Source organism: Martes martes (genome assembly GCF_963455335.1).
Source record: "Martes martes genome assembly, chromosome: 10".
Taxonomy (NCBI): Eukaryota; Metazoa; Chordata; class Mammalia; order Carnivora; family Mustelidae; genus Martes; species Martes martes.
Window position 1 is genome coordinate 94,919,839 of NC_137898.1, and position 12,764 is coordinate 94,932,602.

Genomic DNA, 12,764 nt, shown 5'->3' on the forward strand with positions numbered 1-12,764 from the left:
GCTCCGCGCGGAGCCTGCTCAAGATTCTCTCTTTCCCTCTCCCTCTACTCCTACCCCACGCGCGCACTCTTTCCCTCTCCAAAAAAAAAAAAGAAAAGTGGAGATTGAAGGGCTTGTCCTAAGGCCACGAGGTAGGTGGTAGCGTGACTCTCACCGCAGAAGCGCGGGTGCGGGGGTCACACAGCTGAAGCCGATGCCGAACCCCACGCTCCCAGGCTGCAAAAACGTGCTGAGCCAGCCTTTGGCCAGGCGCTGGGTTCTTCACCTGCCCGCTTGCGGATACGCTTCCTGAAGGACCAGGACGGGGTGGGGGATGGAGGGAATACAACACGTAGCCTTTCCCAAACTTGTTTCACCGTAGTAGAAATACCAGTATCTTCCTGATCGGTGTTCCGTGGCCTGCCAGTTTGGGAAACGTTCCTACAGCCGTGTGCCCAAAATGCTGGACGATGCAGCTGGTTTAATAGGACCGATGGACTCATGGTCTCCCTTTCAATCTGATTTCCTGTTTCTCACCAGCCAGCAGGGCGAGTTCGTGGCTAATGCTGGGAGGCAGTGTGGTGTCGGGCTGTACAGGAGGGCTCTGAGCAGGATCCCTGGGGTTCACACCCAGAGTTCTTCACTTACTAGCTGTCTGACCTTGGGGACGGACATATGTGGCCTGTCTAGGTTCACTTTACTCATCGTGAGGTTATGGTATCTGGTTCCCAGTGTTGCGGGGAGGAGTAGGTGAGATGAAGTAGGAAGTACAGGAAGGGCTTCTTTCACCCCTTATCAAACACACCTCTGCTTGGCGGGCTGGGTGCTGGACCTCTGCTGTTCCTCCACCCACCGGGTTCTCCCTCTCCCAGCTGTGCTCTTCAACCTCGCCCTTCCAGAAGTCTCCTTTCTCCTGCATTTTTTTTTTAAGTTTTTATTTATTTTTTGACAGAGATCACGAGTAGGCAGAGAGGCAGGCAGAGAAAGAGAGAGGAGGAAGCAGGCTCCCTGCTGAGCAGAGAGCCGATGCGGGGCTCGATCCCAGGACCCTGAGATCATGACCTGAGCCGAAGGCAGAGGCTCAACCCACTGAGCCACCCAGGCACCCCTCTCCTGCATTCTTAACCCTGCCCTTCCCGCCTCGTTCATTACCAGCCCTGTACCACGTCGTGCTGTTTGGAGTTGGGCGTCCCAGGGGTTGGCCCTCCCGTGAGACTGCCAGTTCTCTGAAGCCAGGGCTCCCCCTCCCACTCCAGCGCAAGGCACAGGCCCTCCAGTAAGCCCTGGCTGAGAGCAGGTCGGGGACACCCATGGCGACAGCTCAGTGTTGGGGCAAAGGTGAAGGAGGCTTGGACTGAGAGGGAAGACAGATGGCAGGATTAAGTGCTCTCCTATGAGTTTGAAGAAAGCCCTGTGGAAGCACGGAGACCTCATGAATGCATTCTTAATTGAGTACTGCGTTTGTCATCTTGAAGGCCATTTTCCTCCTGACCCACAGAGGGGGTAGCTACTGAGGGCAAGCTGAGTGAACACTGGGCACCTGACGACGCTGGCTGATAACCACCGTGATGGGGTGTTGGCCTTGGCCTGAGTTGTCCTGAGCCCATGCCCTTGGCAAGTTCCTTCCTGTCTTTCAGCACGATGGTTCTTCCTCTTTTGCTTACCTCAGCAGTCCTGGCTCTTCCCCACCCCCACCCCAGGGGCTTCTCCTGTTACCTCACCTGCAGACCCTCTCCCCTGCCTGCCCTCCCTCACACAGTGATCATTAGTCAGGCCCATATTTCGTTTCCTTCTTCTCCCCAAAGGCTGCTGTTGAGGGGGAAATGAACATTTTACTAGCTGTCTCTACTCCCATTCACTTCTCCCTTCCGAACAACTGTCCCCACAGAGCCCACTGAGGCACATTTCTTCCCAGGACCGCTCTCCCTGGTACCGACCTACCTGGTACCGATCCAGCCCGCGGTGTGCATGGATATCGTGGACCGCTCCCCAGTTCCTGTGACACCTCACGCTCCTGGCTCTTCTCCTGTTTCTCTGGGCATCTCTTCAGCTTCCTTTCCTTTGGTTCATCTCTAAAAATGAGTGGGGTCCCCCTGCTTCCCCCCTGGGTCCCCTACTCTTCTCCCCTTATGGGGAGGGATGCCATTCTCTTCCGTTGTGTCCATCTCTCTACAGCCTAGGTCATCCTGGATGCCCAACAGTACATTCAACTCCCAGATAGACAGCTCTGCCCGATGTCCTGGGCGTACCCTCAACTCGACATGTCCCAGACTGTACCACTCATTTTGTCCCTCACCCTGCTCCTCCCAGATATTCCTCACCTCCGTGAAAGGTAAGACATACATCTAGCTGCCCAAACCAAAAACCATGAGTCTTACTTGACCCCATTTCCCGTGACTGCTGTCCCTTCTGGGATACACATGCTTCTTGCCAGGACAGTGCAGGTCCCATTGTCTCTGCCCTGGGGACTGGAGCAACAGCCTCCCATCTGCCCCCCCCGGCTCTGACATCATAGCCTATTCTACACAAGGCAGTCTGGGTGACTTTTCTAAAAGGAACATTGGAGCACGTCGCTTCTCTATTGAAAGCCCACAGAATCCACTCCAAGCTCCACAGCATGGCTCTTTGGCTCCTGGCCCAGCCCCGCTTTTTACTCTAATGTCCTTCCCTCCCTCCATGATCTTGCCTGGACAAATCACTTCTTGCCCCTTGAATCTTACTAACCCTTGGTCCTGGGCATTTATCTATGGTTTTCCTGAAGGCTGGAATTAGCCCTGTCCTCGCTCTCACTCCCCGGGCTTCCCCTCTGTGCATTCACTTCGTTAAACTGCTCGTCTTATAGGTTCGGCTCAGAGGTCAACTTCCCTGGGAAGCTTCATGGAGAAACACCGGGTGAGATGGGGTTCTGCGACCTGGGCTTATTCCCGGCACTACGGGGACGACACTACATCGGATATGGGCTGAGGGGCAGGGCAGAGGGAAGAACACTCCAGTGAGGACCTACAGGTATGTGCCTGCTGGTATGTCCCTAACATGTAGCCCTGGGCCAGGCCCAGAACTGGAGCTGAATACACAGTGAACACCAGAAGCCTTCCCTCCCCTCTACACCCGAACCCTTGCAGGGACTCAGCAAGAGGAGGCATTCCTTTGCAAATAAGGTGCCTAACACGGGACTTAAGAATGTTCCTGGGAGGGGCGCCTGGGTGGCTCAGTGGGTTAAAGCCTCAGCCTTCAGCTCGGATCATGATCCCAGTGTCCTGGGATCGAGACCCACATTGGGCTCTTTGCTCAGTGGGGAGACTGCTTCCCTTTCTCTCTGCCTGCCTCTCTGTCTACTTGTGATCTCTGTCAAATAAATAAATAAAATCTTAAAAAAAAAAAAAAAAAAGAATGTTCCTGGGAGAAGGCAGGGCTTCTCCCAGTCTGGTTATCAAAGGCAAGCAAGTGCTGGGAGGTGAAAGAAGGAACAGAAGCCCAGGCGGAAAGAGGAATCGCATTTATTGATTGATGAATAGGGTAAACAATCACTAAGCCTGGGCCAGGCTGCCCTGCGCTGCTCCCTGCCTGGGTTCGTGCATGCCCAGAGGGGCAGAGGCCATTTTTCCGGGTCAGTGTCAGGAAGAAGCCAGTGCAGGGGCCCACGCGCAGGTGCTCTGTCCAGCCGCACTACCTCGTTGGGTGGCCTTGGCCCGGGCCAGAGATCAGTCCTGGGTCTCATCCCATCATTTTCTGTTGGCCTGGGCCTCAGGCACATGCCTCCCAGAGCCTCCAGTGTGCCTGCCTGCCTGCCCAGCCCCGTGGGACAGGATGAGCAGGGTGTGGGGAGAGGAGGGTGGAGGAGAGCCTGGCTTGGGGCTGGGGAGGAAGTCACAGCGAGGTGGATGTGAACGTGAGCCAAGGGTGACGCACAGGGGAGCTGGGCCAGCGAAGAGCTTACGGGCTCAGATGATGTTGTGCTCGTGGACCTTCTCTCCCAAGTGGAAGCGGTTGAAGAGGAAGGGGCTCAGGTTGATCGTCTGGAAGTTGCCGTGGAGCACCAGCTCTGCCACAGCTCGCCCCACAGCAGGGGCCTGCTGGAGCCCATGGCCGCTGAAGCCCGTGGCAAAGTACATGTTGACGACGAGAGGGTGGGGACCCACCACGCCGTTCTGGTCGAAGGTGTTGTAGTCGTAATAGCCAGCCCAGGCACTCCGAACCTGCAGGCGGACAGGACACGGGGGTTCCCAGGAAGGTGCCAACACACACCGCCCTCACTCCTGCTCAGGGCTCAGTGGGATGGATCCCCAGACCATCAGTCCTTAGCAGTTGTGAGGTGGAGGGCGTGTGGCAGCAGACAGGCTTTCCAAGGGGACTGTGGTGCTACAGGCTCATCTGCCTCCTAGTTACCTTCAGAGACTCAAAGGCTGGGACCCTCTGGGCCAAAGGGGGCCACACTTTGTCCTGGAAGAACTCGTGGTCCACTTCCAGGTTCTCTGGGTCCGGTTCCTCCTCCTGCAGCAAGAGGTGGGGACATGGCCTGGGACACAAGGGTGTACCCAGACCTCACCGACCTCCCTTTACTCAATCCCCTCAGTAGGTGGGGGACAGGGAGGAGAGATCCCAGTTCAAACTCAGAGGGGCTGCAGCATTAGTAACAGCGATGGGTCCTCCAAAGAGCCTGACTCACTCACTCACACTCTCTCTTTCTTTTCTTTTCTCTCTCTCTTTAAAAGATTTTATTTATTCATCTGACAGAGAGACAGCGAGAGAGGGAACACAAGCAGGGGGAGTGGGAGAGGGAGAAGCAGGCTCCCCACTGAGCAGGGAGTCTGATGTAGGGCTTGATCCCAGGACCCTGGGATCGTGACCTGAGCTGAAGGCAGACACTCAATGACTGAGCCATCCAGGCGCCCCTTCTTTTTTTTTTTTTTTTTTAAAGATTTTATTTATTTATTTGTCAGAGAGAGTGAGCACAGGCAGACAGAGGCAGAGGGAGAAGCAGGCTCCCCGCTGAGCAAGGAGCCCGACGCAGGACTCGATCCCAAGACCCCGGGACCATGACCCGAGCCAAAGGCAGGCGCTCAACCAACTGAGCCACCCAGGCGTCCCACCCCTTCTTTTTTTAAAAAGATTTTATTTATTATTTATTTGAGAGACAGAGAGAACAAGCACGGGGAGAGGGAGAAGCAGGCTCCCTAGCCCAGTGTGGGGCTCGATCTCATGACCCCGGGATCACGACGGGAGCTGAAGGCAGAGGCTTAACTGACTGAGCCACCCACGTGCCCCAAAGCCTGACTCTTTAATGGCAGTCGGCCTACATCTCCCACCCAGTACCCCAACCCTGCTTAGCTTACCTCAGTGGGGCTACAGCCACCCAGATAGTTGTTGCCTAATCCTTCCCGGCGGAAATAGGCTCCGCTGGCATCTATGACGAACGGAGTCTCCAGGCCCGGCCCCTGGGGACAGTTCCATAAGTACACATACCTGCCATGACCAGTGGGTTAGGAGATGGTGGGAAGAGCAGCCCCCCTCCTTCCTACTGCATTTAACAAACTCTTAAACACTGTTTCTGAGCCTCTCTCACCAACCTCCTCAGCTGCCCCAAGGGGCGTCACCTTTTCCGCGGCTCCACAGGTAGCTTGGTGCCCTTCAGGGTGCCAGGTGGCCCCTTCCCGATACCAGCCAGCTCCGCGATCTGGCCGGACCAGGCCCCTGCCGCGTTGATCACGATGGCACACTCCACGGGCTGGTACTCCAGGCTGCGGTCTATCTTCACCTGCAGGCAGCAGAGCCGGAGGGGAGGGAGGGCCTGACCCACACACTGGGCACCATGGGCCTTAGTTTACCCAGACTAGAAGTGGGCAGAAGATGATCCAGACCACAGTTGTTACTTTCTCATCCCCCCACTTTGGTAAGGGAGATGCACAGGCTGGGAACTTACGTGAACTTCATGGACCCTTTTCAAAGTCACCTCTTCCCCACTTGGGGTCTCTGCGTGGCTAGACGAAGAGACAAAACCTGCAGGAAAAAGAAGAAAAAAGAACTCCTGAAGCCTGAAGAAGATGAGATTGGGATTCCATGGGCTTCAGGAGGAAAGCAAGCTGGCAGGCCGGGGCTTTTTCCCCCAGAGATGGGATAACCAGGATGAACTTGGCAGCGCACAGGACAGGAGTGTGCTGAGACCTTCAAGCGCATCGTAAGTCAAGCAGAGAAGCTGAGTTAGGACCTGGAGTCAGGATAGCCAGGACCAGCCCTCAGGAAGAACCCCCCCTTCCCCCCAACTCTTCCTTAGCCCGTGAGTGAAGATAAGACCCTGTCCACGCCTCCGCCCTGGCTGACCGAGGGAAGATGCATGGGATCTCAGACTCACGTGTCACCTCTCCCTGGCAGAAGAGGACCCCCATGGACTGGACCTTTCGCCGAAGCCCCTGGAGCAGAGACCAGGGGTCAAACCAACCTTCATGCTCCATCCCTGTGAGAGCAAGAGGCCTCAGGAGACAGGATTCGGACCCTTCTCTCCCACTGGATTGCCCACGCCCCTGACTCCTCTTTAGGGCTCCTAAGCCAGGGAAAGTCATGTTGCCCAAGGGCACCAGAGGCAAATCCTGTGGAAGGACAGAGAGCTAGCATGGCCTGGCGGGGAGACTGCTGGCCAGGGGGGAAGCACTGCTTCTCGATGTAGCTGAGACTCCCGACCTGAGGCGCCCCTTGACCCGAGCCCCTCCGCAAGCAGGCCTCACCATAGGACGCCAATGCCACACCCTCTGGGTTTATCCAGGGAAATTTGTTCCGCAGCTGCTCAGGAGACATCAGGCAGACCTTGGCTCCTTCCTGCCTGAGAGAAATGCGAGGCTGTGTGCACGTGTTTGAGAGGGGCGGTGTGCAGAGTGGGAGAAGCCGGGGCCCCAACTCCGCAAGTAGGGATCCTGCCTCATTTGGGTCACTTCTTTGCCCCAAACCCCTCAAGTTTTCCTCCTTGCTGAGTGTGTCAAGACCAAGCCTCCTAGTCATGGCTCTTTGGCACCTGACCCTGCTTTCCCTTCCTACACCCTGTTATCTCTTGGCCACACTAAACCCCCTGCCATCCCCTAACTATTCCGTGGCCTTTCACAACAGAGCAGGTCCCTTGGTTCCCTCCCCTTCTGCCTGGAATGGCCTTCCTGTCCACTTTCTAGTATAGTCCGGTCCACCTGCACAATGATCTCCTATGGGACACTGTCCCCCAAAGAGAGCATCACAGATCCTAAAAGAACACACTCGCAACCAGGCTGCCTAGTTCGAATCCCAGTGCCACCACTGACTGGCCTCAGTTTACCCACATGTAAAATGGGGATGTTTGGGGTGGCTACATGAGTAAATGCTGCATCTGGGACATTACCTCATGTCCCTCTGGAGACCTGCAAGTCTACTTGTTAAACATTCACACTCTTGACCGACCAGGAGACTCACTCAGGCGAGGGGCCACCCAAACCGGCCGGCTGCCTGCATTTCTGTATGTGAGCCACACTCGTTTGTTCTAATTTTTGTCTATGTTTTGCCTACGGCTGTTTTTGTTTCAACTGCAGAGTTGAGTGACAGCCACAGAGACCATAGGGCCCCAAAAGCCTAACACGTTGATGATCTGGCCCTTCTGGGAAAAGTGTGCAGGTTCCTGGGCCCTTTCCTAGAGGTTTTGGCTTATCAGATGTGGGATGTTCCAGGTGGTTCTTAGGATGTGGCAAATTTAGGAACCACCGCAGCAGCGTGCCATCCACATCTGTGTGACAGCCCAGGGTACTGGAGGTGTCGAGTGTGTTACCCGACAGACTGAGCTTCCACATGGTTGGGACCTGTCTTGACAACTTGCCCGGCCCGTATCCTGACTTGGTGTCGGAGCTGTGCTGGGTACGCAGCTGAGGAGCAGCCGGTGATCAGGCCAGGCACCCACCTCTGCACCCGCACGTTGCTCTCCAGGACTGGGGCCCCCTTTTCCGAAGCCAGCAACAGATAACCTGAGGGGTTGAACTGGATGTCCAGGGGAGGGTCGTCAACCACAGCTAGGTACTCCTATATGCAAAGAAGAAAAAAACTCTTTAGAAGGAGCTGATTTAAAGAAAGGAGGGAGGGCTCTCCTGGCTTCCTCACCAACAGCTCCCAAGACTTAGAGAAGCCCTTCTCCTCTGGGTACCGCCACTGGGGACAGAACTAGAGATTCCAACTCCTACTTGCCCGAACTGCTTCTGCTCCTTGATTCCCCTGGCCAGCTGGGCGGCTCCTCTCTCTGGGCTAAAGGACTGGTCACCACCCCAACCCCTAGATGTCTTTGCACGTACATTGATGTTCCGCAGAAATTCAATTGAAAAGAGGGAGAGCTGGATGTTCTCAGGCACCGAGAACTGCTGCCGAATCCCGCCCACAGACAGCACAGTGGAGGCCTGGGAATACTGTGGAAAGAGCAAAGTAGCTGAGGGAGGCCAGTATCCTGTCACACGTGGGCAGAATCCTGCAACAGAAGCACCTTCAAGTCGAGGGGAGTCCTATTGGCAAGTTTATAATCTTTTTTTTAAAAAAGATTTTATTTATTTATTGGAGAGAGGGAGAGCAAGAGGGAGTAGCAGACTCCCTGCTGAGCAGGGAGCCCAACTCGGGGCTTGATCCCAGGACCCCGAGATCATGACCTGAGCCGAAGGCAGATGCTCAACCGACTGAGCCCCCCAGGTGCTCAATAAAGATTCTATTGTAAGCTTATAATCTCAGAGAAGCTGAGGTAGATACACCCGTATGCAAGGCAACCAGCACCCGAAGAGGACGATAGTTATTAAAGTCCGTCTTAGCAGGAAAAAATGAAACAAGATGGAATCGGGAGGGAGACAAACCATAAGAGACTCTTAATCTCACAAAACAAACTGAGGCTTGCCTGGGGGTGGGGGGTAGGGAGAGGGTGGTTGGGTTATGGACATTGGGGAGGGTATGTGCTCTGGTGAGTGCTGTGAAATGTGTAAACCTGGCGATTCACAGACTTGTACCCCTGGGGCTAATAATACATATGTTAATAAAATATTAAAAGTAAAAATAAATAAAAAACAAATAAAGTCCTTCTTAGCAGATGTGCAGAGCAGATAGAGTTGGTCACGTAAAAGGGCTGGGCACCATGGCACAAAATGGGAATGGCCTGGAAGTCCAAGGGCAGGAGATTAGCATTTCATCTGCCTATTGGAAAATAGAAGGATATGACTGAACCAGCAAGATTTGTGGTTAACTGACTGTGGCTAAAATAGGAATAACAAGGGGCGCCTGGGTGGCTCAGCTGGTTAAGCAACTGCCTTCAGCTCAGGTCATGACCCAGGGTCCTGGGATCGACCCCACATTGGGCTCCCTGCTCTGTCAGGAGTCTGTTTCTCCCTTCTCCCTCTCCTACCGCCCCTCCCCCCACTTGTGCTGTCTCTCTCTCTCTCTCAAATAAATGAATAAAATCTTAGAAAATAAAACAGAACAATTGTGCAAAACCTCAGAAGGAATAGAACCTTGGGGTGTCTGGGTGGCTCAGTGGGTTAAGCCTCTGCCTTTGGCTCAGGGTATGATCTCAGGGTCTGGGAATCGAGCCCCGCATCAGGCTCTCTGCTCGGCGTGGAGCCTGCTTCCCCCTCTTTCTGCCTGCCTCTCTGCCTACTTGTGAGCGCGCGCTCTCTCTCTCTCTGTCAAATAAATAAATAAATAAATAAAATCTGAAAAAAAAAAAAAAAAAAAAAAAAAGAAAAAAGTAATAGAACCTAGATGGGGGCGATGAGATGGCTGTTTGTATTCGTTACAGCTGGAATACAGTCTCCCTTTGTCAGACCTATGGGCACCTAGAAGATCCCCCATTGTAAAATTTTTTTCTTTCTTTTTTTTAATGAATTGGAACCTGAATTTTATTTTTATTTTTATAATTTTTATTAACATATAATGTATTATTTGCCCCAGGGTTACAGGTCTGTGAATAATCAGGCTTACATAATTCACAGCACTCACCATAGTACATACCCTCCCCAATGTCCATAACCCAACACCCCCCCCCCACAACAAACCTTCAGTTTGTTTTGTGAGATTAAAATTCTCTTATGGTGTGTCTCCCTCTTGATTCCAACTTGTTTCATTTTTTCCTTCCCTAATCCCGCAACAACCCTCCACCCTGCCTCTCAAATTCCTCATATCAGAGAGATCATATGATAACTGTCTTTCTCTGATTGACTTATTTCACTCAGCATAATACCCTGTAGTTCCATCCATGTAAAATTTGCTTTTAAAAGCAAAAACCTTACTGCCAAAGTCTCTAATTTGAGGGAGGAAGCACCTGGGATGATTTCTCAACAAGAACCAAAGTACAGTCCCTTAGGACTTTGGACCTCCGAAGACTGAAGTCTCTCCTCCCCTCAGCCCCCCTCGTCCCTTAATAAAACACAAGTCCGTGCCCCACTCATGCTGCCGCCCTCCCCCAGACCTCACCGTGTGGTCCCGTTCCACCACCAGCACCCGAATGGCACCTCGTGGCTTCTCCAATCTCTTCAGCCAGTAGGCCACGGACAGGCCCATCACCCCACCCCCCACAATCACCACATCCGAGTGTTCGGGGGGCAGGTAGCTGGTGTCATGGAGTTGAGTCCAGGCTCCTCCGGGAAGGACTGACTGGATCTTCTTCTTAATTTCGGACATCTTTCCATTCCAGTCTGTGGGACGCAGTTATGGTGAGAAGGCCATTCATTCTCTTTCCCGGTGGTAAGGGGTTGGAGGCTTGGTGCAGGAAAAGGTGGCTAAGAGGTCACTGAGCTGGCTGTCCCCACGGCCATGCCTTCTCATCAGGTCAGCTCACACCCAGCAGTATCTGTAGGTTCACTATATGGTCTTATGCATTCGGCTCTCTGCCTTCTCATGCATCATGCCCAGCAATGCGAGATTCAACTTCTTAAAATGCACACTCTGTCCTCTCTCCCTAGGCCAGGTGACTTACGCATGTCCAGTGCCTGTGCACACTGCTCTTTCCCCTGAGGCCCAGGCTCCTGTGTTCAACTGCACTGTCCTCTCCTCTTGGATGTTCCAGGCTCCTGGACCAATAGGTCCTGACACACCCCAAGCTGCAGTGCCCTCTGAAGCATGATACTCTGAGTGGCATCTTATCCTGGACATCCATCACCACTAGCAAAGCTACATTCATGTCCTATCTATTGCCAGATCTTGATGGCTTTGCCTCCTAAATATCTCCCCAATCTGTCCCCTTCTCTTTTCCCACCTCTGCTACCACCACCCTAGACCAAACTACCATAAGCTCTCACCTAGACTCATGAAATGCCTCCAAATTGTTCCCACTAATTCCCCTCTTGCCTACTCAACTCTTCTGCATAATAGCTAGAATATTTCCCAAGCACTAATTTAATCACATACTGTCTTGCTTAAAACCTTCCAGTGGCTTTTCATTACTCCAAGAATGAAAGTCCAAAATCTTCAACACAGCCTATGAGACACTGAACAGTCTGACTCCTGTTTACCTTATTCTCTCCCTACTCTCCCACTCCAGCCCCTTCCACACCTTGGTGGTGCTTTATTTCTTCCCATCACAGGGAACCTACACAGGGGTTCTTCTGTTTTGAAACTCTGTCCACTTCTTTGCCGTTAACACCTTGCTTCCTTTCCTTTTCAGTTTAGTTATTTTCTCAGGAAAGACTTTCCTGACCCCATACACTATCAAAATCTCCGGTCACGCTGTCACATTACCTCATGCAAGACGTTCGCAATTTTGAGTTTATTTGTGACTGCTTCATATTGTACCATGCCTGCCTTCTTCAGCAATGAATCTCCAGCCTAGCACTGAACCTGGCACATCGTGTAAGTGCCCTGAATACATGAATCCTTTTGTCCTTCACAAGATTTGTAACTCACAAATCTCTACGTCTTTTCACAGACTCCAAAACAAAATCTAAACTCTGCTCGGCAATGTTCAAGTATCTCCTTGATCTGGGCTTACCTTCCTTGTCCACACTACATTTCCTATTGCTACACAAACGCTCCATCTACATGGCTTTTGCTAATTCCTTGCACCAAACCAACACTTCTCTTCTCCTAATTTTTGCTCAGTTCTCCAGAACTTGGAACACACACCGTCCTTGAATCAGTAAACAGTATCCTTCAAGGCTGATCTCTGTTCCCACTACCAGTGCAGAGCATTTGTCCGAGTTAGGTTCTATCCGGTCTCGAACCGGTCTGTGGAAGTCTTCCCTTACCAGCTACACTCCAGCCACCTGCACAGGACATATCTCTATTCTCTTTCCCGTCTTTCCTCCGTAACAGCCACATACTAAGCACAGCATCTGCAGGCTAGCTGCACATTTATCTGTGCAACCAGTCAGCCCGGCTCTCTGCTATTCTGGTGGTAATTTGAGGCTTAGAACGATCAGGCATTTGTCATCTGAGAAGGGAATCCCTGGGATCCATATATCTGCTCAGGCTTTAAAAGATCCGGCTAGCAAGCTTACCCCCTTCTCCCAGCCGACCGACTGTCTTCACATCGTGGCCCGGGTCCCGAGTTTTGAAGGTCACAAAGCTGGAGACTGGGGCCACCCAAGAACCACGATACCCTCCGCTGCCCTCAACTTTACCCAGAGTGGAGCCTCTTCTGTGTGTGCCTAGCCCCCGGCCCAAGACGTCCCGGCCCAAGGCTAACTTCATCGACCTTCGCAGCATGGCCACTCTACGCGCGGCACCTTTGAGACTCGGACCGCACCTCCTCCCTTCGCCAAGCCTACCCCGCGGTCACTGCCCCGCGCCGTAGGCCGTTCAGACGAGCGCGCCCATTG

General features: G+C 53.1%; 1 protein-coding gene across 5 annotated transcripts; it reads right to left on the reverse strand.

Moving 5' to 3' along the window:
- Nucleotides 1-3,460: 3,460 nt before the first annotated feature.
- On the reverse strand, nt 3,461-12,742 carry FOXRED1 (FAD dependent oxidoreductase domain containing 1). 5 transcript variants are annotated; one of them, XM_080815610.1, is made up of 11 exons: nt 12,444-12,742; nt 10,423-10,643; nt 8,271-8,381; nt 7,886-8,004; nt 6,699-6,793; nt 6,329-6,430; nt 5,900-5,976; nt 5,574-5,734; nt 5,313-5,442; nt 4,366-4,470; nt 3,461-4,175 (listed from the first exon to the last, which is right to left on the reverse strand). In XM_080815610.1, the coding sequence occupies exons 1-11, from the start codon at nt 12,649-12,651 to the stop codon at nt 3,921-3,923; spliced, it is 1,584 nt and encodes a 527-aa protein (XP_080671736.1). In that variant the 5' UTR covers nt 12,652-12,742; the 3' UTR covers nt 3,461-3,920. The 5 variants fall into 5 exon arrangements, with proteins under 5 accessions (XP_080671736.1, XP_080671738.1, XP_080671740.1 ...); XM_080815612.1 differs by having other exon boundaries at nt 4,366-4,495; XM_080815614.1 differs by having other exon boundaries at nt 6,699-6,789; nt 12,567-12,725.
- Nucleotides 12,743-12,764: the final 22 nt, after the last annotated feature.

Excerpts from the sequence above, each read along its gene's own strand:
- FOXRED1 (XM_080815610.1), bottom strand. The coding sequence starts at position 12,651 with ATGCTGCGAAGGTCGATGAAGTTAGCCTTGGGCCGGGACGTCTTGGGC. Across the intron at positions 10,644-12,443 it reads CGGTCGGCTGGGAGAAGGGG|ACTGGAATGGAAAGATGTCC; the intron begins GTAAGCTTGCTA and ends TGCGTCCCACAG. Across the intron at positions 5,443-5,573 it reads CCTGTGGAGCCGCGGAAAAG|GTATGTGTACTTATGGAACT; the intron begins GTGACGCCCCTT and ends TGGTCATGGCAG.